We start from the raw sequence: 24,788 nt of genomic DNA on the forward strand, positions 1-24,788 counted from the left end.
GTGAACATTTGCGCATGCACTATACGATCGCGGCGCATGTGCAGATGGACAAAAATCACCTGTTTGCAATTTCGCAATTAGCAACTAAGGGCCTAATTCAGACCTGATCATAGCAGAAAATTTGTTAGCAGATGGGCAAAACTACGTGCACTGCAAGGGGGGGGGGGAGGGGGGCAGATATAACATGTGCAGAGAAAGTTAGATTTGGGTGGGGTGTGTTCAAACTGAAATGTAAATTGCAGTGTACAAATAAAGCAGCCAGTATTTACCCTGCACAGAAACAAAATAGCCCGCCCAAATCTAACTCTCTCTGCACATGTTATATCTGCCCCCCCCTGCAGTGCACATGGTTTTGCCCATCTGCTAACACATTTGCTGCTACGATCAAGTCTGAATTACCCCCTTAATCTGAATAATCCCCTGGGACCCAAAACCAATTTCTGATAAAGATCTAGATCTTTTCATTTCATATTCTTTCTTTTGTTTTATTCTTTATTTTTACTTTTCTTTTTATTTTCTTTTTACTTTTCTGTATTGACTTTCTGCAAGGTAATGTAGGGGTGTAGTATGGCTGACCGGCAGTCAGGAGACCGCCTGTCAGCTTACCGACGCCGGCATCCCGGCAGCATACCGACGCCGGGATCCCGGCGGGGAGGGGCGAGTGCAGCAAGCCCCTTGCGGGCTCGCTGCGCTCGCGGTGGCGACCTACAGTCGTCATGGGTTCTATTCCCACTCTATGGGTGTCGTGGACACCCACGAGTGGAAATATTCCCTGTTGGTTGGCATGCCGAACATCGGGATAGTGAGGGGTCGGGATGCTGGAGGAGGTCATGTGACTGTCGGTCTCCCGACCGCCGGTCACATAAATACCACCCGTAATGTAGAAGGGGTAATTTACATCATTAAATTGTATGTTTTATAGCTACTGCTGTTGGTCTGAGCTGGCTTACCTAGTACTGTAAATCATGTGGATTCCAATGCTGCTCCAATGTAGGCGCTGTATACCCGCTTCTCATTTTCATGATTATCAGTGGTCTTGGTGAAACAAGCTGGAGGTTAATTTATTGGTGTCAGACTTACTTGCATGTTAGAGCAAATGAATCATACAATCATGTGAACCCATTATGTCATACACATATGCCTGGCATTTATTTCTCTGATTCCAGGCAACGTATGCTTCTCATATGATGGGCCCTCTATGGGTTAATCCATAACATGCATGGTGTGCCAGAGAGAAATAATTGAATCTGTAAAGTAGAACTGGAGATTATTTCATAATAACACACACTATATTGTTGTTACTCATTGAAAATAATAATAATAATAATAATAGTAATAATAATCCTTCAATGTTTTTACAAAATGTGTTTCAAGCTAAATGTTGCATATATGTGTGGTTGTCGCAGTCTCACCCACACATTCTTATTTTCCTGCTCTTGTAGTTACTGTGACATGTAACAATTCATATATTTGTCTATTTGTTATAGGGAAGGAAAGTCCAAACTCCAAATGCTGTTATTCTGAGAGCGGCGGTGTCACAAAATTGGGAAATCATACTAATAGTCGGTATCCGAAAACTCCATGCCATTTGGATCTCTACTCTGAAGGTAATAACAGACTGGATCTGCTGTGATAGTTACATTATAATATCTTATACTATACATGGAAATTGCACATTAGGCCAACAGATGATTTTTAGACCCAGAGTAGACTCAGTAATTAGCTAAGGTTTTCTTTCTGTACTATACTGGTGCATTGGCCCGTTCTCTCCAAGCTGCGTCATGTACAGTGCTAGAAGCAGAAGCAGCCAGTGTGTACTTCTTACATTTATTCTTTTCTGTTTTACGTTGGCAGATATAATCCATTTTGCTTCCACTGTACATGGAGGCATGAACTGCATAAATGTACTTCATCAATCAAAAGTCATAACCAATATGAATTTATGTATTGCTACATATTACAAAATATATGATCTGCAATATTGTTTGTTTGCCTTACTTTCGTTACTGAATGTTTTGAATTAAAGAAGGAAAAATCTCAGAAAATGGATACAAGTAATGTAACAATATAATTGCACCAAAAACATATATAAGGGGAGTACACCAATACCTTACAAAAAAAAAAATCTGTAAAATAAAACAAGAAAAGCAATAAAGAATGAGAGAAAATGAAGAGGGAGAGCAGGAAAAACACTAACATTTCCAGTCCTCTGTAACATGGCCTCTCTGAAAGGGTGGGGGGCTTAGAGGTATGCGAAGGCATAATAACTTATCGCCATCATTTTATAATGTAAAAGGGATTACTATATTTCTCTAAATGTAAGGATTATTTTTAAAATAGCACAATATTTAAAAATAAGCCCACCTAAGGCTACAATAAGGCTCTGCCCAAACATAAATTGTTATTACATTGTGGCTGGGATTTAATATCCAACACCATCTCATCCTTTGCTTATTTCTGCAACAATCATTAGTTCTTTTCATTATTTAGATTTTCTTTTTCTCTTTTGGCTAGCTCCTCTCTGTTTTATGTCAAGGATCTGAAATATCTAGCTCTTATATGTCTATACTAGTAAATGGACCCAACATTTGCTGGGTCATCTCAGCCGCCCCTGTCCAGCCCTATCTCCACCCCTTCCCATAATATTCTCATTCCCGGTCGCATGTCCCATCATCGTGGCTTCTGTGCAAGCACTTCACACCAAATGTGCATGGTGCATGCAGTGGGAGTTGGCGTACACACCATGCACAGTAGGTGTGACACAGACGTGTATACAGACAGGGACCATGCAGTCTATGCAGTCCCCCAGCGCCAGTGCCCCCCCCCCCACCTCAATGACAACATTTGCCAGTGAGAATGGTCGCACAAGGTGCAGTGTAGCCCTGTTATGGCACTGATATAGACATCTAAGTTCACTTTGTACACTGATCCCTGTGCCTTCAAGCATTCAATTATCAATGCCATTCCCAAGAAGTCTTATCTCGATTTAGTCCAGCTGTATAGATATCAGACCTTTTTGATATTCCCATTTGTCTTAAAATGTATGCCGCTGTGTATTGTTCTTAAGCTCTAATGCTCTGTAACTGTGAAATGTTTTCTATGTTTATCCTGTATGGAGCTGAGTACATTTTCTGGTGCCCTGAAAATAAAAATGTATAATAGTAAGCCATGTTGTATTGAGTTTAACTACCTCTTTACAGCCAAATAAAAGCAACATCTCCAAATTTACTCATTCCAGAAAATATCTCCATCATCTGGAATGGCTAACTCTACCATATCACTGGAAACATCCTGGTTTTACTTGAACAATGATGCCGCCCTCTCCTGCTTTTCATCATACTTGTCCAACAAATCACTCACAATTTCTTTTAGTGGAACTTGATTCTCTTCACATCTGTTCTTTGTTGGAGTCACCTCAAGGATTGATCCTAAGCCAAATTATTACAGCTTTCTGTTTTTACTCCTTCTCTTGGCAAACTGATACCAACATAATAGCTTCAATAGAACTTGTACTCAGACATACCTAGATGACTCTCTTCCCCCTCACCGTAACTTAATACACCTATGTTATTGAACAGCTCAGACTGTATTAATGGCATTGCCTCTACCAAAGGCCCCATTGTTTGCTGACGTCCCAAGTTTGTAGTCTTGGTGTCCAATTTAACTGTGCATTCGCCTGAATTCCTTACATTCATACAATTTCCAAGAGATTTTTTTTTCATCGAAACATCCACTCCAAATATATATTTTCCACTGACAGGAGGCCCTCATCCTGCCTTGTTTATTGCACTTGTTCTTTCTGGCTGACCAATGACAGTGCATGGCCTGCAATCAAAAATGCATGTTGCTGACAAAGTTCTCTACACTTATCATATTTCCTCATCTAGTTCCCCTGTATGCCATACCCTTCATTGGCTTCCTATAAACTTAACAATAAAACTCAGTGCTGAGCCTTTCCCCCATCATAAATCTCATTAAGGCAAGGCTACTTTTACGTTCTGTTTCAGGTAATATATACATATATATTTATATTAAAGCCCATCTAAAATTGCTGCACTATAGAAGAAACTGATAATTAAAAAAAAGTATATACTGTATATATATATATATATATATATATATATATATATATATGAGAGATAGAGAAAGAGATTTAGCTATACACATATACATATTTATTATTATTATTATTTATTAACAGTTTCTTATATAGCACAGCAAATTAGGTAGCGCTTTACAATTGGAAATAATGATATAACAAAACTGGATAATAACAAACAGCCATAGAGGTAGGAAGGCCCTGCTTGCAAGCTTACAATCTATAGGGAAATAGGCATGGATACACAAGGATAGATGCTATCTATTGCATAGTTGTCCATCAGATTGCAAAGGTTCTTGGTGGGCTGTATGATATGGTCATACAGCAATGATGAACCGGGGTTGGGAGGAAGGGTGAGAAGACATGTGAGGATATGTGTGGACTGTGCAGAGTGGATGCAATTTGATAGGAAGGTTAATGAAAGTTATGTGGGCGGTTCTGGAATTTGATATGCTTGCCTGAAGAGGTGAGTTTTTAGGGAACGCTTGAAGGTTTGGGGACTAGGGGTGAGTCTTATTGTGCATGGTAGGGCATTCTACAGAGTGGGTGAAGTCTGATGAAAGTCCTGCAATCGTGAGTGGGAGCGAGTAATGAGTGTGGATGAGAGACGCAGGTCTTGTGAAGAGCGAAAGGGTTAGATTGGGAGATATTTTGAGACAAGCGAAGTGGTGTACGTTGGTGTAGTTTGGTTAATGGCCTTGTGTGTGAGTAAAAGTATTTTATATTGAATGCGGTAGAATACAGGTAACCAATGGAGGGACTGACAGAGTGGATCTGTAGACGATGAACGTCTAGAGAGGAAGATCAGCCACGCAGCTGCATTCAGAATGGATTGTAGTGGTGAGAGTCTTGTTTTGGGAAGACCAGTTAGGAGACTATTGCAATAATCAATGCGGGAGATAATGAGAGCATGGGTTAGAGTTTTAGCAGTGTCTTGTGTAAGGTATGGTCGTATTTTGGATATGTTTTTTAGATGCATGTAACATGATCTTGAGACAGATTGAATGTGGGGAACAAAGGACAGATCAGAGTCAAGGATGACACCTAGGCAGCGAGCTTGTGGGGTAGGGTAGATAGTCCAGTTTTCAACAGTGATAGAGATATCAGGCTGGTACCAACTATTGGCCGGTGGAAATATAATTAACTCTGTCTTTGAAATATTAAGTTTGAGGTGGCGAGATGTCATCCAGGAAGAAATGGCAGAAAGGCATTCAGTGACACGGCCCAGCACAGATAGGGATAAGTCAGGGGAGGATAGGTAGATTTGAGTATCATCTGCGTACAGATGATACTGAAATCCCAAAGAGCTGATTAGTTTACCAAGAGATGAGGTATAGATAGAGAAAAGCAGAGGACCCAAGACTGAGCCTTGCGGTACTCCAACTGAAAGAGGTAGCAAAGAGGAGGTAGATTCAGAGAAGCGAACACTGATGGAGCGATTAGATAGGTAGGATAGGAACCAAGAAAGGGCTATGTCTTTAAAACCTAGGCATAGTAGTGTTTGTATGAGAAGAGAGTGGTCAACAATGTCAAATGCAACAGATAGATCTAGAAGAATAAGTAGTGAGTAATGGCCTTTAGACTTCGTAGTGACCAAATCATTAACCACTTTAGTCAGTGCTGTCTCTGTGGAGTGTTGGGAATGGAAGCCTGACTGAAGTGGGTCCAATAAAGTGTGTGAGTTAAGAAAGTGTGTGAGTCGAGTGTAGGCAAGTCTCTCAAGTAGCTTAGAGAGACAAGGGAGCTGAGAGATAGGGCGGTAGTTTGAGAGAGCGTTAGGTCAGAGTTTTGTTTTTTAAAAATGGGAGTAATCACTGCATGCTTGAAGAGTGAAGGAAAAAAACCAGTAGAGAGAGAGAGATTGCAGATGTTAGTTAAGGTAGAGATGAGCATCAGAGACAGAGCTTTACTTATTTGTGAGGGTAAAGGATGATGAGGAGAGGTAGTAGAGAAGCAGGTTGAGTGATGATACTTCATCTTCATTTGTGGGATCAAATGAAGAGTGCCAGAGGGTTCAGTCTGGCTCTCCCCAATGACTTCGTGCTGCATTCCCAGCTTCCCCACCCCTTTCCAAGCCCTGTATCCCCCACCAATCCACTCTTACCCCAGGGAGAGACTCACCTGCGCCAAACTCCCCAGTATCCAGATCCTCACATCGCACACCAGGTACCATCACACCCCACCAGAAAAAGCCAGTGCAGGGCATGGGAATCCTGGCCTGCGGAGCTGCAGCCATGTCCCGTAAGTACCTGCAACAGAGCTGGACCTAGAAGATCGAGTGCACACTCAGGCTGCACAGTCATTGTGTGTGAGAGGCTACTGTCACTCTAATGCTGTGCCCAAACTGCCTACAGCTCACTGCCCTATTTGGAGAAGTTGGCTCACATCTCTGCCAGGCACAAAGTGGCTTATCCTCTTGGGGCTCCTCTGATACTTGGGGCCCGGTACAGGTGTCCCCTGTCTCCAGCCCTGATTATGAACCATTCAATATATGACACAGCATAATACATTAATGTTTCATAAATAAATAATAATAGTTGATTGCCTATATAGCTGCTAACAATATACAGTAAATCTAGGTTTTCTAGGTGTTTATCTACAGAATATTCTGATATCCGTCCAACAACAACCGCATTGTTTTGTTAGTGTTATGCATTATTGTATTGTGGGTTGGGCACGAAATGTCGATGGTCAGGATCCCGATGATCAGTATGCTGACAGCGGAATCCTGACAGTCACAATGCCAACAGATCCCACTGAGAATTCTAATCCTAACCCAGCTCTCCCACAGCCTAACCCTAACCACCCCCTTCAGTATCCTAACCCTAACCGCCCCCTTCAGTATCCTTACCCACCGCCCCCTTCAGTATCCTAACCCTATCTGCCCCCTTCAGTATCCTAACCCACCGCCCCCTTCAGTATCCTAACCCTAACCGCCCCCTTCAGTGTCCTAAACCTAACTGTCCCCTTCGGCAGCCTAACCGTTTCCCTCCCGCAGCCTAACCCTAACCCTCCCACTAGTGTCTACCCCGAACCCTACCACTAAACCTAACCCTAGGATAATATGCACTGTCGGAATCTATCGGGATTCCGCTGTCGGAATTCTGACTGCTGGGATCCTGAATTATTGTTGTGGATATATGTTTATGGTAAGATACAAAGACAAAAAATATTGACAATTGCAGCCCCTTCATTACACCACTAAATAATGTAAATAAAAATAGTATTCCCCACGGTTCAAGCATTTGCACTTTATAAAGATTTCCCATAAATTAAACATTTGCACTCATGAAGTTCATTTTAAAGTCCTTTTTCCTAATTTTCCTTTATGTTGCAAACATATTTTATAATTCATTGGGGGAGATTCAAATGTTTGAAAAGTCAGTTGGGAGTCTGTTTTTTCCTATCAAATAGACAGGAAAAAACAGACACCCAACCGACTTTTCAAACATTTGAATCTCCCCCATATACTGTGTATTATTTTGTACGTAATAAGGGGTAATATGAATCAAGAAGAATCTTTATCCATGTTTGACAATCTAATTAGATTTTATACATCTCTGCTTAAGGTCGTTCACGTACTGCTGAAGTGACCATTAGTTACTGAAACCAAACGTCACATAAAAACAATGAACTTTACATAATTTCCTTGTCTTTTTATGCAAATCATACATTAACTGTAGCTAAATTGACATCACATACAGCGTGTACTGTGTGAAAGATTGTGGTCTTCAGTATTCACTGGTCATGTTATTCCATCAGCTGTGTATGAGAACATGTCATTGTGACTGTTGTAATCTATACAATATGTAAAGTTGTAACAGACCACTCACTATTTAACAAAGCCAGTAGAAAATCATTTATACGGGATTGCAAAAATGTTTTTGAAATGGTTAATAAGAGCTACAGAACCTCCTCGTCTGACTGGACTGGCAACTTAAAAATATGGGTTTTCTTGCTGATTTTTTTCCTTCTGCTATTTCCTCCATTTTCCATATCCAGTTCTATACTTTATGAACAACATCCTTCAATATAGACAGGATCCAGTTGGCTATATGCATGGTAATGCATTTGAGCTGAAATGGTGACATGTTAAATCTAAGAAAAATTGTATACAATTACATGCGTAAGACTGAAGACAGCTTGACAAATATCATGTATTTCTGCTGCTATTCGTTTTTTTCCTGGCTGCACAAGTTAATGTAGTCTTGCTGCATCAGGCATTACGTTGTGCCTTTTTCAACACATTTACTGTGTGTCGGTATCTTCAAGCACGTATGTATCACTAGTAATATAAATATATGTGTAAGAATGCCTGCACAGAACTTGAGATGTTAGTCACCAGGGGCTGATGCAGAATCCACTTGTGAGGCATAGCTTACGCATGCACCCAAATCAAGCGTATGGGTGATGCAGTGTTGCACGAAAATGTGGGGGCATATTCATAGGCATTATGGGCTGTACGCAAGGTGTTCTCATGTAAGATAAGTTTAATGGGGGCATGTCATTGGAATAGTCATCTATGCTGAGTGGACACAACATTACAGTGTATTCAGTTCATTTACAGCTGTACAGCAGGGATAGGGCTGTAGAGTTGCTAGTGCTGATGGCTATGAAACCAAGCATACAGATAGGGGCAGACAGGCCACAGGGAGAGTACAACACTGCATATGGGAGACTATATGAGTATTCTTGTGTGCACACAGTGCTAGAGCAAATATGTCTGACCTGCACTCAGCTCTACATCAGCCCTTCCATAGGCTTGTGCTGTGGATTTTATTGTGCACTGCTACAGTATCTATTGTCAGGCACTGTCCAAACGAGGGGGCTGGTGGCAGTGTCCAGTCTCTGGCTTACTGCCAGGAAGTATGCTGCCTATAGGATTAGAGCTCTCCGGAAACTCCCTCAGTAGCTATGGATCATTCCTTTATATGTAACCTGCACTTAGAAACGTAGCACAATACAGAAGTGGTTTGGTAATTGGCTGCTCAAGCTTCCACCTGCAGGTTAGGGAGAATCTATCTGCAGCAGGTTATCTGATAAGTAGGCATGTAGTGCCTCATGTGATGCACCTTCACTCTAAGGCACCTCATGCGGGCTTCTTTCTAGCATTTTGAAGTTTACCTCAACAGCAATAGGTTCTATAGATGGCTGCCCCCCAATGTTGTGAATGGGAATTATGTCTATGACATCTTTGGATGTTTGTACTTCTTTTTTAAATCAAGTGTATGTGACTTTGTTTTATTTATTGCCCTGAGGTTTTTCATATCCTTTTCAATTGCGCTTAGTAGTTCTTTTCCCTGTTGCTATACATTTCTGAAAGTTACTCCTCCTGAATATAACGATGGAGGAAGTGAGTGATGATGACTTACAGACTAACCAATCCTCATATGCTACCCCCTGTTTTAATTCTAATTAAGAACAGTAGTAATCTTATATGATTTACTATTGCTAGAATATATGTTACTATGTTTTCTAAAGAATACTTAAAATGAAATAATTGAATAATGAAGTTAGCTAGCAGCTTTTGTCCTTTCACAATTAATATTATCATATAACGCCTAGCGATATGTAGTGGGTCAGTGTTGCTGAAAATGTTAGTAAAATATATTCCACAAGATTGCTTGCTCTCGAAGAAATCCGTTATGGATTTAATTTCTGTATTCATTCACAGTGTCTCAGCATGTACAGCATATTGACGGAAACGCTATACATGTACCCACCTATATAAAGCTGTTTAGTATCTCTGCATGTGATCAATGCAATTTTACATTTCATAATTCATATTTGCAGTATTATCCCATTGTCATTTATAGGGTTAGGGTTATTTTATATGGATGCAGTATTTTCATGCCCCCTCTTACAAGATTGCACAATTTTAACATGTACAACATATTGTACACAATAAGCAACATAGACCACAACTGTATGCAATATAAGTGATTTGTGGAAGGATTTTATACACATCTGTGTGAACACTAATTTATATATATATATATATATATATATATTTAAACCTTTATTTATATAGTACCAATACCATTGTGTATTTGTACTTCAAGAATGTTCTGTAACTCTGCCACATTTTTAAATTTCTCCCCTTGTATGGTATATTTTGTTTTATCTAGCTAAACAAGTATATATAAATATCGCCCTCCAGGGTTGGACTGGCCCACAGGGGTACAGGGGAAACCACCGGTGGGCCCTACTGCCTGGGGGCCCACCCCCTCCTCTAGGGATCAGGTTCCAGACTGCGCTGTTACTAATCTAGTACATTATCTTGCATGCACTACAGTATTTACTGTATATATTTATCTAGGGGACCAACACTTGCAAAATGGTTAGGCAAACAAATGTGGCAGCTGGACACCCCCCCTCTAGAGACTGGCCACACCCCTAAACATGGGCACCTACCACTGCATTCCCCCGGGGGGCCCTACATGCCCCAGTCTGACACTGTCGCCCTCTAGCTCCCTGCCCATCCTGTTTCATCCATCCATGATTTTGGAAATGAGCAGCACTCAGAATGTAGTAAAGACTTTGTACTGGTGCCTTCTATGTTAGATATAAAGCCAGTAGTTCTACTGTGCCTTGGACAAAAGAGGTGACATTTTGGGACTTAAGTGATGCAAAAGTCAAAAGACCAACGTTTCAGAGACCAATTAGCTCTGTCCTCATGGTACATAAACACAAACAGAAATTTAGAGTACCTTTTATGTACTGTAGTAAAGTTCCATGCCCCCGACCTGGAGAGCCATCACTGGAGAAAGCTGCAGTGATGCATCCTGGAAGTGACAGAGGAACAGAGCTCCCATTGCTATGGCAACATGACACCGCTGTGCCAAGGCTCTGCTTTTTAAAATAATGGAAATAAAAACAACAACAGTGAAACAAAGAGACAAATTGAAACAAAGTTATAAAAAGCCATTCATTTAAAATTCACGACAAATACATGAGGCAGAGAAAAAACAGGACGTGCAACAGAGTGTAAATAAAAGCAAAAGGAAGATACAGTAGGAAAGGAATAAGTGAACCTCTAAACAAGTACTGCAGGATAGCAAACAGAACAGGGGCTCTTGAATGATCACAGTAAGAATACCCAAGAAATGTTCTCATTCAGACCATGGGGGAGAACCGTGTTCAACTGTTGTATACAGTACGTTTTGCTTCCAAGCAAGGGAAAAGTCTTGCGCAGTTTTCCTCCTCTAATGTATTTTTCTAGGTGAACAATGATTTTTTTTATCAGTGTGTGAGCATGACCAGCAATTTTTAAAATACCTGACCACTGGTTGAAAAATAATTTTGACCTCCAGCACCCCCTGGCAGCAGAGTAATGTAGGGCCATGAGTTCTTTAAATTGACTGGTTGTCTGACCCGCAATGTAAGTCTGCAAGGACAGTTATCACAAATTGTGAAAGGAAAGATCCTCCAGATTGTGAGTGAGCAAGTGCCCTGGTTTCATGTGATTGCAATTTGGGCATAAGTAACAACCTGCTGCTTTCAATGCAGTAAGAAAATTGGTATGAGTGATGCTCATACTGGTAATAACCTTAAGGAAAGAGCCGGTAGGGCACACACATGCTATGTGTAAATATACTGTATATATATTATGCTGTTGTGCTTTTGATGGCTAATCTTGCAAAGAGAGTTTTCTATTGACTCCTACAGTTAATTAATACAAAGCACCACTCTTACGTCTTTGACTTCAACTATAATTAAGTGACAATTTAAATGAAGCATTTGTCTCTTTAAACTTAAACGACTTAAAAAATGATGCTTCGTTCTAACTTTTTTAAATTACAATCTGAGGACTGGGAAATGAATCAATTCATTTCTTTGAAGAGCCATTTAAGAATCCTATTTTAGTTTCCTCAAAGGCATGTACTTGCTATGTCCAACTCCAAATGGAAAACTGTGTGACGGGCTGCCCTATGGCTTCCTAGCCATTTGTATTACTGCTCTGCCTCGGTACCTGCAAGATCTGGAAACTCTGACATTGTACAGTACTTGTTATAGCAATAATTTGTTCACTTTTAATCAATCTAATTTATGCTCTCATTTCTGACTGCTTTGACTTCACTAAGGTTTCCTACAAATAATTACAAAACAGTAACAATACCATTTTTGAGATATAATCATATTTCAAATAGTATTTTAATTATAATAAAATAGTGGAGAGTAGAAAGTAGTGCTTATATTCATTGATGCCTCTGCCTAATTATATGAATATATCATTAGTTTCATTATTTGAATTCATAGAAAGCTAAAATAAAGTAATTGGATTTTACATTCTAGTAAACTTTTTTTATTTGATATAGTAACTGCTAATGTTATAACTAGAGATGTGCGCCGGACATTTTTCGGGTTTTGTGTTTTGGTTTTGGATTCGGTTCCGCGGACGTGTTTTGGATTCGGACGCGTTTTGGCAAAACCTCCCTGAAATTTTTTTGTCGGATTCGGGTGTGTTTTGGATTCGGGTGTTTTTTTTCAAAAACCCCTCAAAAACAGCTTAAATCATAGAATTTGGGGGTAATTTTGATCCTATAGTATTATTAACCTCAATAACCACAATTTCCACTCATTTCCAGTCTATTCTGAACACCTCATAATATTATTTTTAGTCCTAAAATTTGCACCGAGGTCGCTGGATGACTAAGCAAAGCGACCCAAGAGGGCGGCACAAACACCTGGCCCATCTAGGAGTGGCACTTCAGTGTCAGACAGGATGGCACTTTAAAAAATTGGCCCCAAACAGCACATGATGCAAAGAAAAGAGAAAAAGAGGTGCACTGTGGTCGCTGGACGGCTAAGCTAAGTGACACAAACACCTCAATATCACAGTAATTATTTGTTCTAATCAATGGTATTATTGGTCCAAATCACTAGAAGAAAATTACAAAATCACTGGAATTATTCGTTCTAATCAATGGTATTATTGGTCCAAATCACTGGAAGAAAATGGAATGGATGGATACTTGCAGTGACACAGAGCTGCAAGATACAGCAATGACCTACTGTACACAACTATATACTGTTGGGTCACCAAAATTCTGTACTGTAATACTATATATACTGCTCACAAAAATGCCGCACAGATATGGAATGGATACTTGCAGTGACACAGAGCTGCAAGATACAGCAATGGCCTACTGTACAACTATATACTGTTAGTCACCAAAATGCTGCACTGTAATACTATATATACTGCTCACAAAAATGCCGCACAGATATGGAATGAATACTTGCAGTGACACAGAGCTGCAAGATACAGCAATGGCCTACTGTACTGTACTACTATAATTATTATATAGACGACATATATAAAGTTACATTGTGGGGGAATCCAGTATACGTTCTGTCACCAGGTACCAGTGAATGGCCACATCATGTATATAGGTGACAGATATAAAGTTACATTGTGGGGGAATCCAGTATACGTTCTGTCACCAGGTAGCAGTGAATGACCACATCATGTATATAGATGACAGATATAGTTACATTGTGGGGGAATCCAGTATACGTTCTGTCACCAGGTACCAGTGAATGGCCACATCATGTATATAGGTGACAGATATAAAGTTACATTCTGAGGGAATCCAGAATACGTTCTGTCACCAGGTACCAGTGAATGACCACATCATGTATATAGGTGACAGATATAAAGTTACATTGTGGGGGAATCCAGTATACGTTCTGTCACCAGGTACCAGTGAATGGCCACATCATGTATATAGGTGACACACATAAAGTTACATTGTGAGGGAATTCAGAATACGTTCTGTCACCAGGTACCAGTGAATGACCACATCATGTATATAGGTGACAGATAGAAAGTTACATTGTGGGGGAATCCAGTATACGTTCTGTCACCAGGTACCAGTGAATGGCCACATCATGTACAGTATATACTTATACTGGTGGTGCCCAGTCCCCACAATGCAGCACACTGATCAGATATGTGCAGCACACTGAGCACAGATTATATGCAGCACACTGAGCACAGATATTTGCAGCACACTGAGCACAGATATGGAGCGTTTTCAGGCAGAGAACGTAGATATTTTCAGCACACTGAGCACAGATTACGGAGCTTTTCAGGGAGAGAACGCTGCCACGTCCTCTCTGTTCAATCTCCAATGCACGATTGAAAATGGCGACGACGCGCGGCTCCTTATATAGAATACGAATCTCGCGAGAATATGACAGCGGGATGATGACGTTCGGGCGCGTTCTGGTTAACCGAGCAAGGCGGGAAGATCCGAGGTTGCCTCGGAACCGTGTAAAATGGGTGAAGTTCAGGGGGGTTCGGATCCCGAGGAACCGAACCCGCTCATCTCTAGTTATAACTGATAATTTCACGGTTCATATCAGTATTGTTGATTCCTATGGCCTGGACAATTTTCCATATTGTGACATTACAGAGGAGGATCTGAAGAGACCAGGGTACTGAACCCAGTAAACTGGTCCCAATGCCAAATAATAATATGTCTCAAATGATTAAACATCTTACTGTCTAAAAGGGTAATAGTTAGTTAATGTTTATTAATATCAATAATATCAGTAATAATAATAATAATAATAATAATAATAATAATTATTATTATTATTATTATTATTATTTATTTCTATAGCCCCATCACTTGCACAGTTTTGTACAGAGAATATTTGACACTCACTCCATTAAAGCTTACAATCTAGGGCCCTATTTGTCACAATCCACATTTTTAATGATAAAATATTTGGCTAAATTCACAATTAAAAATATTTTTTTCCATGCAAATTTAGTAAAACTCTTGCTGGGACATGGGCTCCAATAAGATATGGCAGCAGAGTGATAGCCTACGCTAACAATGTCTTACTGAGTTTGGAGTTGGTCACTGGCATGTGTAATCGTCAGTGGGGACAAAGAGGTAGGGTTCTAAAGATGGTGTTAGCAGACGGGGCCAAGCTTGGGAATGTTTCACATTCCCAAGCTTGGTATATCTAACAGCATGGCAGTCCCCATAGAAATCTATTGGGGCTGTTTTGCAGTCAGAAATTTAGGAGCCGTGGAGATATCTGCATCAGTTACTGCTTCTGAAATCACGGGGATCCTTAATATCTGCGAGTGCCTCACTAAAGCTGGTGTATTCATTGAATAGCCCGCAAACGCTTTTTAATAAATAGGCCACAAAATTCCCTAATACATATACAAAAGGGTCCAATTTGGTCAGAAGCCAATTAACCTACCAGGATGTTTTTAAAGTGTGTGAGGAGACTGGAGGACCTAACAGAAACCCACACAAACATAAGGAGGACATATAAATATCACATGGATGGTGCTCTGGTCAACATAAAACACATTACCCCAAATAACCTCAGTGATATGAGAAAACAATGCTAACCACTGTGACAATGTGCTGCACCACCATATTATATTTGTTAGAATTAGCCACTTACGCACCAGGCACTATAGCTATACACATCCAGTTATGTGCCACATTTGCTTAAACAAACTTCTATGAAGCATCAGTGAAAAGCAGCTGCCAGGCGTGCAGCATGTGTAAGCGCTGTCATGAAAAGCATCTGGTTCCAGCGCTGTGACTGGGAACCATTACAATTCAGCTCCCAGTTACAGGCTGACTATAACACGGAGCTCAGACTATGCACAGTTTTTTTCCCAATCCAGAAGCTTCTTGCTATGGAGCTGTTGGTAATATAAAGGCAGAAGAGACACATTCAGTCACTATTAAATGTGATCTAATATTGCTCAAGGTCAGGGAGGTCAGGGATGGACTCTTCTGTACCTCTGTACCACCCTCTACATCTTTTGGGGTTTTTTTTTAAAGAAGATTAATGATATAAATTCATTTCTATCTAAAATCTAAAAAGAAAAAACTGCTGTAACCCACCCTGAGTGACAAAAATATATTTTGCATGGCTGTCATGCACTCATACAGCAATGCAGCAATGCCTCCACAAACCCACTAAAAAGTCTTTCCTCCCATTTAGGCCCCCATTTATCAAGCCTTGGAGAGTGATAAATGACACGGTGATAAAGTACTAACCAATCAGCTCCTAACTTCTATGTTACATGCTGTGTTTGAAAAATGATAGTTAGGAGCTGGTTGGTTGGTACTTTAGCACTGTCCTATTTATCACTCACCAAGGCTTGATATATCTGGGCCATAGTTTGCACCCTCTAGACCTATCTCCCCTTACACCCACCCTAAACAACTTAATAACATTGATTTCCGTTATGTTGCATGTCTGTTGCACAGCACCTGTTCATCTAGTCACAAAGTGAAAGATGTGATGGAGGAAAGAATTATATAAAACTTGGGCCCAGATGTAATAGCGCCCGTATGGGATGTCGGCTAAAATCTGACTTTTTTTAAATGGTCATTCATTCACAAAGGCATGGTTTAGTCTTGCACAAGATTGCCCCTTTAAAAAAAACGTCCGAGTTTGGCCAGCATCCCGCATGGCCGCCGAACTTGTGCGCTATTACATAAGGCCCTTGATGTGTGTTTTTGTGGATTTAAATAAAAAAAAAAGGGCAATATAATAGGATATGTATTCAGTACGTTTCTCCGAAAGACTGTGTTTATCTGGAAAAGGTAAGCTTTGAAATGAGTTATGTTACAGAGTTCAGCTGTAACATGCTGGATCTTTGATACATTTTCTCCTAAATTAAAGTAACGCTGTTCTCTTTCTGAGGTTGTTTCTATATAGCCTTTCTTCACTCTCACAGCAGGTCTGGAGGTGTTTTGTAGATTAAGAACATGTCTTTGAAAATCCTGCATAAAATAAAATAATAAACACATGACAACAAGATCGCTGGAAGCTGTTGCTAATCAGCATTAATAGCCTTTTTTATTATTATTTTTTTATATTTAAACCACAGTTGTTGAACTGCCAAATCAGCCATCGTACATTTTCATGGAAAATTTTAAAGCAATAATGTAAATGATCAAAGTGGAACAAAATCAAGCAGGTAATATTACACCAGATGGTGTTAATGGAACCTTAGTCGCTGACCACATAGTATTGAATGATTTATATAATCCCCTACTTGTACTAATAATAGCTATTTTATGTGACTATGCTGTAAATCAGGCGTCTAATTGTGCAATGGCTGGAGTGAATATAGCGTGCATTAGTCAGTGTAATTGTATAGCCATGCATCTATATTATTACATAGCCCAGGAAGATTAAGTACAGGAGGCAATATGGGAATTGTAATGACCAGTTGAGTGTGCTGGCATTCATTATATGCCAATTACTTTTAAAGTAGAAATCCAGGAATAAGTATATTGCATACGAAGTAAGATAGCGGCTAAATATTTTATAGGTGGGTAATATTAGAAAGTATTCAGGTCTGCTACCTCTGTGTATCCCTAGGCATTTATGACATGAATCTGACAGAACCATCAGTGGTCCATTTGCTAGACATGCTTGTCGCTCTATCCTTGCTCATGCCACCCGCAAGAATTCAGCATTCAAAGAGAGGCAATTTGGCTGAGGTAGAGGTGAACACTTTGGGGGATATCCAATTATCCCAGGTAAAACATCGGGTCTGAAAAACGTCCATTTTCAGCTGTTTTTCTTACTTTTTTTCTGATGTTTCACCGCTTTTTTTTTTACAGGCTATCCAGATTGATCGCCTGTAAAGAAAAACCCTTTCTCCCAAAAACACACATGTTCAGTGAAACCTGTAAAACAGCCCCGTTTTCGTACGAAAATGGGGCTGTTTCCGGGGATTCTGCTTCGACTGCCGGAGGCAGGTGAAACAAAATCCCCGATAAGCCGCGGCACGTGCTGGCTTAGCGGGGCTAATTAGATAGCCCTCGGTGGGACAATTAAACCGGGGCTAATTGGATATCCCTGAAAGTGTGCATGCTTCAGAAAACAGTGTATGTATACGTTTGTGCATGACACCTGCACCTCTCTATGCTTAGAGAGCAGACATGGGGGAGGAAAGGGGCAGGTTTGTGTAAGGGAAGTGCAGTAAGCGATTGATGGAAGTGCATACAGATAGACGTATCTGTTGCGACTGCTTCACCGCTGACGTAAGATCTGTGGTGCTGCTGCTGTTGCTGATAAAGAACAGTGTCACAAACATTGTTAGTATGTTAATTTAAAAAAAAAGGAAAAAACATGTATGTACCCCTCCGCCCCCTAAAAGTCTAAAAGTACTACCAGTACTATCTGTCACTCTCCAAGCATTGCACAGGAAATGAGAGATGACTTCTGCCTGCAGAGAGAGGAACACATCCCTTACTTCACTCTTTGAAACAGTTTTCATAACTGTCCTTAATTATGTCAAGTTCCACACTCCATAAATACCACCCGCGGTGCCTTGGTTTGCTGCCACCCAAGTTAACAGAGCGCAAGGGTGCGTGATCTTTCCTTGAGTCATCCTTGGTTGCTATTCCTCATTAGAATCTACCATGATAGGGAAATAATAGTTGAAACAGTCACTACATACTGTTTTTTTTTTCAGTCTGCCATCATTGACTTTCATGATGGAATGACGGAAAACTTTGGTGAGTCTCATTAATGACATGTAGTGACAGGTTGCTTTATTGTACTGCAATGGATTTCTGACATTCACATATGATATATAGTATTTGGAGGTTCCTGGAAAACTTTATTTAATCATGAACAGTGGAACTTTGACACAGTCATCCAGATTTACGGATTGTGGCAGATGTACCAAACCTGACAGCACACAAGACTTACATTTCATGGAATTGACACTTGATTATAAAAAGATGTGGGATACAAATAATATTTTAAAAAAAGAACTCGGTCTTTGTTTGACTCTCTCTGAATAGTTATTTTCACATATTTTTTTATCCTGACAACTGACTATTTTACACTTTGAATTGTGTAAATAAGCAATGCGAATTCTCTCAGATAAACGAGTGTTTTAAAATGTTAAAACATATGCTACCATTAAACAGTAATTTTGTATTGTGATGGTGGATGGAGCCAAGCGCTGCCTAAATTACTCATGGAATGCGGTTGATAGAGCTACAATAAAAAGGTCTACAGTCAATATGTTGACCCCAAATGGTCAACATGCCTTAGGTTGACAGGTATAAAACATATAAAAGGTAGACAATACAAAGGGTCGACGGGTTCAGTGGGTCAACATGACATTTGTCAACACAACTTTTTTTTAAACTTTTTTTAGCTTTAACATCCATGTGGACTACGATTGGGAATCGTAACCTTTGTAGCAGCATGGCAAGCGAAGTGAGCATGTGAGGGGGGGGGGGGGGGGCAGAACACTAATTTGGGTCATATGTGGCTAAAAATGCAAAATACCACCCAAAAATTCATAAAAACTGTGTCAACCTTTTGTGTGTGGATCAGATAAGATGCTTCGGTTGGTTTATAATACTGTATGGCAAACATGTGCATCCAGGTCATGATTAAACCTTCGAACCAACAGTTGTGTATGTATAATGTACATATGTACAAATTCTTTTATATACTGTAGTTATAGGCCTCAGAAACAGTACAATAAATGTTATTCTATACCTTTCATCTTTATTTTTATTTTTTAACCTTCTAAGGCTGAGATTGATCTTGCCAGTAATAAATGATTAAATATAGATTAAATGGACTTTAATGATAGTGATGCTTACAAGTTATATGTTGGGCAAGTCTGGTAAAGGTCTCTCCAATGTGTTTGTGGGCTGGATACACACTATGCGATAGGTCGTTTATCCGATGTATGATAGATCTCATAGTGCATCTGTCCATGAGTACAGAAGATATGTCTGTAATCAACGTCTTTCACAGACATTTCATGTCAGCTTTGCAGCACAGCCAATGCCCCTATACATGTGTGTACAACCGACCTACCAAACAACTGATATGCTGGACATAGAAACAGCAAAAACTACATCCCAACTGGGTGGGAAAATTTAAATGCCCGCCCACTTGTAAATTATAACCAGACATATTGAACGGCCAATTGGTAAATGCATATGCTTACTAGAATCAGCTGCTCAGTTGGATCCATGGGTTGGCGGACAAAATGATAAAGTGTGTACCCAGCCTTAGGGGGGCATGTACTAAGCAGTGATAAAAGTGGAGATGAGCCAGTGGAGAAGTTGCCCATGGCAACCAATCAGCATTGACATAACATTTATAATTTACATACTATAAAAGTATACAGAGCAGCTGATTGGTTGCCTTGGGCAACTTCTCCACTGGCTCACTTCTCCACTTTTATCACTACTTAGTACATGTCCCCCTTAGTCTCCTTTCAGCTGTCCTTTGTATCCTCTAACAATGGTGTCGTGCATGTTAGCACTGTACCAGGAACACTATAGTGTGTATGATGCTGGTGAGTTTAAGATCAATTAATTCAGCCACTTGAATGAGAAAATACAGTGTGTACCTTAGCAATGTCCCTTCTTCGTAGTGAATTCAGAGGCTGCATGAATATTAGGTACACTGTACTGTATATACACTGTGAGAGAATAGGAAAATCAGAATCTATTATCAGAATACTTCAACAAGAACATGTTTGTCTGTTACTTTGCATGTAAAGTTGGAAATATCGGGCATTATTTTAAAAAATATAGTGTTATATGTTCACAACCATGATCACAGCAGCGCAGTTTATTAAACTTTTCCATTACGTCTAGGTTTTAAGGACATCCATACTTGAGGACAGGTGACTTAATTAGTACCTTAGTCAATTTTATTTAACCAACTGGACTCAAGCATGGATATCCTTAAAACTTGGACTGTAATGGTGGCGTTTGGGTAACGCTGCAATAGCAAATGCCTGTAGGAACCAAGGTTTTAAGTGAAAAAAATCCTTTCAAGATTCAAGAAGGACACAGGACATTGGTTTTAACATGCTACTAAAAGAGCTATTTGCAATAATACAAAGCAAAGGAAATTGAAATTAGCTCTTCTCACAGTTTTTGAAAAACGTTCCATTACAAACACATAAAATGCAACAGCAAACATGCAAATCAACAACAGCTACATAAAAAACCTGAGGATCGTTTCAATTTTAATCTTCTCGTTGTGACATAAAACCTACTACTCTCCTCACAATTACCACAACAGAGACTAAACTAATGACACTGCAGATAAGTTTAGATTCTGAAGGTAGGCAATTTGATGCACATCTTAGTTTAATTTGCTGTGTTTGTGAGTGAATTAAATAAACATACATGGTATTTAAAAACAACCTGATAGTCTTATAGAGTAATTGTTTCTGCTCCACAAAATGCATTTTACTTTATTTCTTGTGTGTAAATAGAACAGTCAAAAGATTAATTGCTTGTATATAGTTGAATAAGTAACATTCTGTTGTTTTCCAGTTCTTAAAGAGTATCTGTCACAAGTGTCACAGTTGTTGGTATTGTTATAAAGCAGGGTTCTCGACTCCCATCCTCAAGTAACACCAACATGTCATGTTTTGTAGATTTCTTTAATCGTGCACAGTTGAGTTAATCTGGCTTGCTGGGTCAGTAATTATCCCAACTGCTTCCAGACACAAATTATCCAAAGATGACCTGTTGGGAGAACCTGAGGGTTCAGGCCAAGGTGTATCACTAGGTGGTGTGCAGTTCTCCATGGACAACTGTACCATTTTCCCGGTGCTTCTCCCTGCAGTGCATGTGATAAACACTGTGAAAATGGCTGCCGTGACATTTTCCCGGACAGCTGCGCACCACCTAGCGCTCAGAGTCACTGCTTCTGCTATGGGACCCCGGAGAGGTAAGTATTGAAACAATGGGTGCAAGGTATGCAGTGCTGGCCCCTCTGGATTCAGGATGAAAACCACTGTTGTACAATACAGTATAGTCAACTTATTTACTTTTTTAAACAAAGTTTTCATGTTCCCCTTATTTTCTCAGATAATGCCTTGCAGTAAATATACCTAGTATACTGTGCTGCTTGTCCTCCTGGCGAGTGCCCACAAGTGATGGGCATGTAAGGGGTGCAGTATACATTGGGCTTTAGAGAAAAGAACCTAAGCGCTTAGGTAAAAAAACACTGCACTGAGATTGTCAGCAGCCTCCTGATAAAGGGAATTGCCAATCCCTTGCATAAACGACTAACCAACAAAATAACAGGTGGCGCTTGACAATCAAAAGAATTTAAAAAAACATTTATTTATATACAATGATTAAAGTTACAGCACACTCCCGGGAGGAATGAAATAATATATCAATGTTTCACAATATATAAAACTTCACAATAGTAAAAAACTGTGCACTGTATAGAAACTTCTTATTCAATTCCTCAGGGAACTAATTATAATCTATGAACTTCAATGCACATGTTTATAAAAAATATGTATGTGACTGTGCCTGAAGGATTAACACTATGTTTGATACACTGTATTGCAAAAAACACAATTGAGGTGTATAATTTGTATCTGTAAATAATAAGTAAATGAATATAATGTCAAATCATAAGTCACTCACGTCTTGGTGTATCATAAGGTGCTGAATGCGTTTACAGATCCCAAAAGAATGCGGTAATTTCTTTTTTGAAAGGTGGATAGGTAAATTTCCTCCGCTGGGCAGGAGCCTGTGATTTCCTTGCTCCCTGGTGTCGTCTCGCTAAGCTAACAGAGACACACACCAGAGCCACAGCGTTGAAGGTGATGCTGCACCGTGTAGTATACCTGAGTGGGCCGTGCAGGTAGATCTGTAAACCTCCGGTATCTCCGTCCTTGCAGACAGGAGGCTGTGATGTTGGTTTTCCGGGGTGCACCCGACTACGCTGGGCAGGAGCCTATGTTGACTTTGCTCCGTGTTGTCGTCTTGCTGTTAAATATGTGACGCGCACCAGAGCCTCAGCGGGTGTAACGATGCTGCACCGTGATGTGTGCCTAAATGGCCGTGCAGGTGGATTGTATCGCCTCCGGTACCTCCGTGCTTGCAGATGGGAGGCTGTGTAAGCTGGTTTTCCGGAGGTCGCCGGTCTGCGCCGGACTGCAGGGGAACAACACCCGTCAATACCTCTTCCCCAGATGACGTGGTCAGCCGTGGCAACGGGGATATGAGAGGGGGTGCAGATGCAAATGCTCCCGATGATATCACTGTAAAAGTGATCTTATCTGCACAAGTGTTGCGTGGGTGCAGCAGCTGATGAAGGTGTAAGTTCTTGTAAGAACAGCCTGTATCCTAACGCGTTTCAACGCCAGCAGGGCGTCTTTTTCTAAAGGCAGGTCTTTAGAAAAAGACGCCCTGCTGGCGTTGAAACGCGTTAGGATACAGGCTGTTCTTACAAGAACTTACACCTTCATCAGCTGCTGCACCCACGCAACACTTGTGCAGATAAGATCACTTTTACAGTGATATCATCGGGAGCATTTGCATCTGCACCCCCTCTCATATCCCCGTTGCCACGGCTGACCACGTCATCTGGGGAAGAGGTATTGACGGGTGTTGTTCCCCTGCAGTCCGGCGCAGACCGGCGACCTCCGGAAAACCAGCTTACACAGCCTCCCATCTGCAAGCACGGAGGTACCGGAGGCGATACAATCCACCTGCACGGCCATTTAGGCACACATCACGGTGCAGCATCGTTACACCCGCTGAGGCTCTGGTGCGCGTCACATATTTAACAGCAAGACGACAACACGGAGCAAAGTCAACATAGGCTCCTGCCCAGCGTAGTCGGGTGCACCCCGGAAAACCAACATCACAGCCTCCTGTCTGCAAGGACGGAGATACCGGAGGTTTACAGATCTACCTGCACGGCCCACTCAGGTATACTACACGGTGCAGCATCACCTTCAACGCTGTGGCTCTGGTGTGTGTCTCTGTTAGCTTAGCGAGACGACACCAGGGAGCAAGGAAATCACAGGCTCCTGCCCAGCGGAGGAAATTTACCTATCCACCTTTCAAAAAAGAAATTACCGCATTCTTTTGGGATCTGTAAACGCATTCAGCACCTTATGATACACCAAGACGTGAGTGACTTATGATTTGACATTATATTCATTTACTTATTATTTACAGATACAAATTATACACCTCAATTGTGTTTTTTGCAATACAGTGTATCAAACATAGTGTTAATCCTTCAGGCACAGTCACATACATATTTTTTATAAACATGTGCATTGAAGTTCATAGATTATAATTAGTTCCCTGAGGAATTGAATAAGAAGTTTCTATACAGTGCACAGTTTTTTACTATTGTGAAGTTTTATATATTGTGAAACATTGATATATTATTTCATTCCTCCCGGGAGTGTGCTGTAACTTTAATCATTGTATATAAATAAATGTTTTTTTAAATTCTTTTGATTGTCAAGCGCCACCTGTTATTTTGTTGGTTATACATTGGGCTTTACCATACTGGGCAAGCTTGCTTCAGGACTCTCCTGATTGTATTAAGGAGGCCAAATGTTACTTTTTTGTATTTCCAAGAAGGACAGTGCTTCTTAATAATAAAATGATTAAGCCATAAAATATAATGATACAATTCCTGCACTCAGGGGCAGATTGGCCATAGGGTTCACCAGGAAGATTCCCGGTAGCCCGACGTGTCTGTGGGGTCTGTTTTGTGTGTTATCATGTGGCCCCATCTCCCACATGATAGGCAATCCACAGAACTCAGTACACTCCATTGTCCCCATTCATTCTGTTATTCCATCTCTGCAGTATAGCAACTCGGTATGTTATACCTCTTGTGCTCTCCATGTCGA

General features: G+C 40.5%; 1 protein-coding gene across 4 annotated transcripts in view; it reads left to right on the forward strand.

Moving 5' to 3' along the window:
* The window catches only part of TENM2 (teneurin transmembrane protein 2), a 1,540,328-nt gene that overhangs the window by 278,600 nt on the left and 1,236,940 nt on the right, over positions 1–24,788 (forward strand). For all 4 annotated transcript variants that reach the window (XM_063928221.1, XM_063928223.1, XM_063928222.1 and 1 more), the window contains exon 2: positions 1,488–1,607. In XM_063928221.1, coding sequence (XP_063784291.1) covers positions 1,488–1,607 — 120 coding nt within the window. The remainder of the gene's footprint in view (positions 1–1,487; positions 1,608–24,788) is intronic.

The sequence above is a fragment of the Pseudophryne corroboree genome, chromosome 6, assembly GCF_028390025.1.
Source record: "Pseudophryne corroboree isolate aPseCor3 chromosome 6, aPseCor3.hap2, whole genome shotgun sequence".
Lineage (NCBI taxonomy): Eukaryota > Metazoa > Chordata > Amphibia > Anura > Myobatrachidae > Pseudophryne > Pseudophryne corroboree.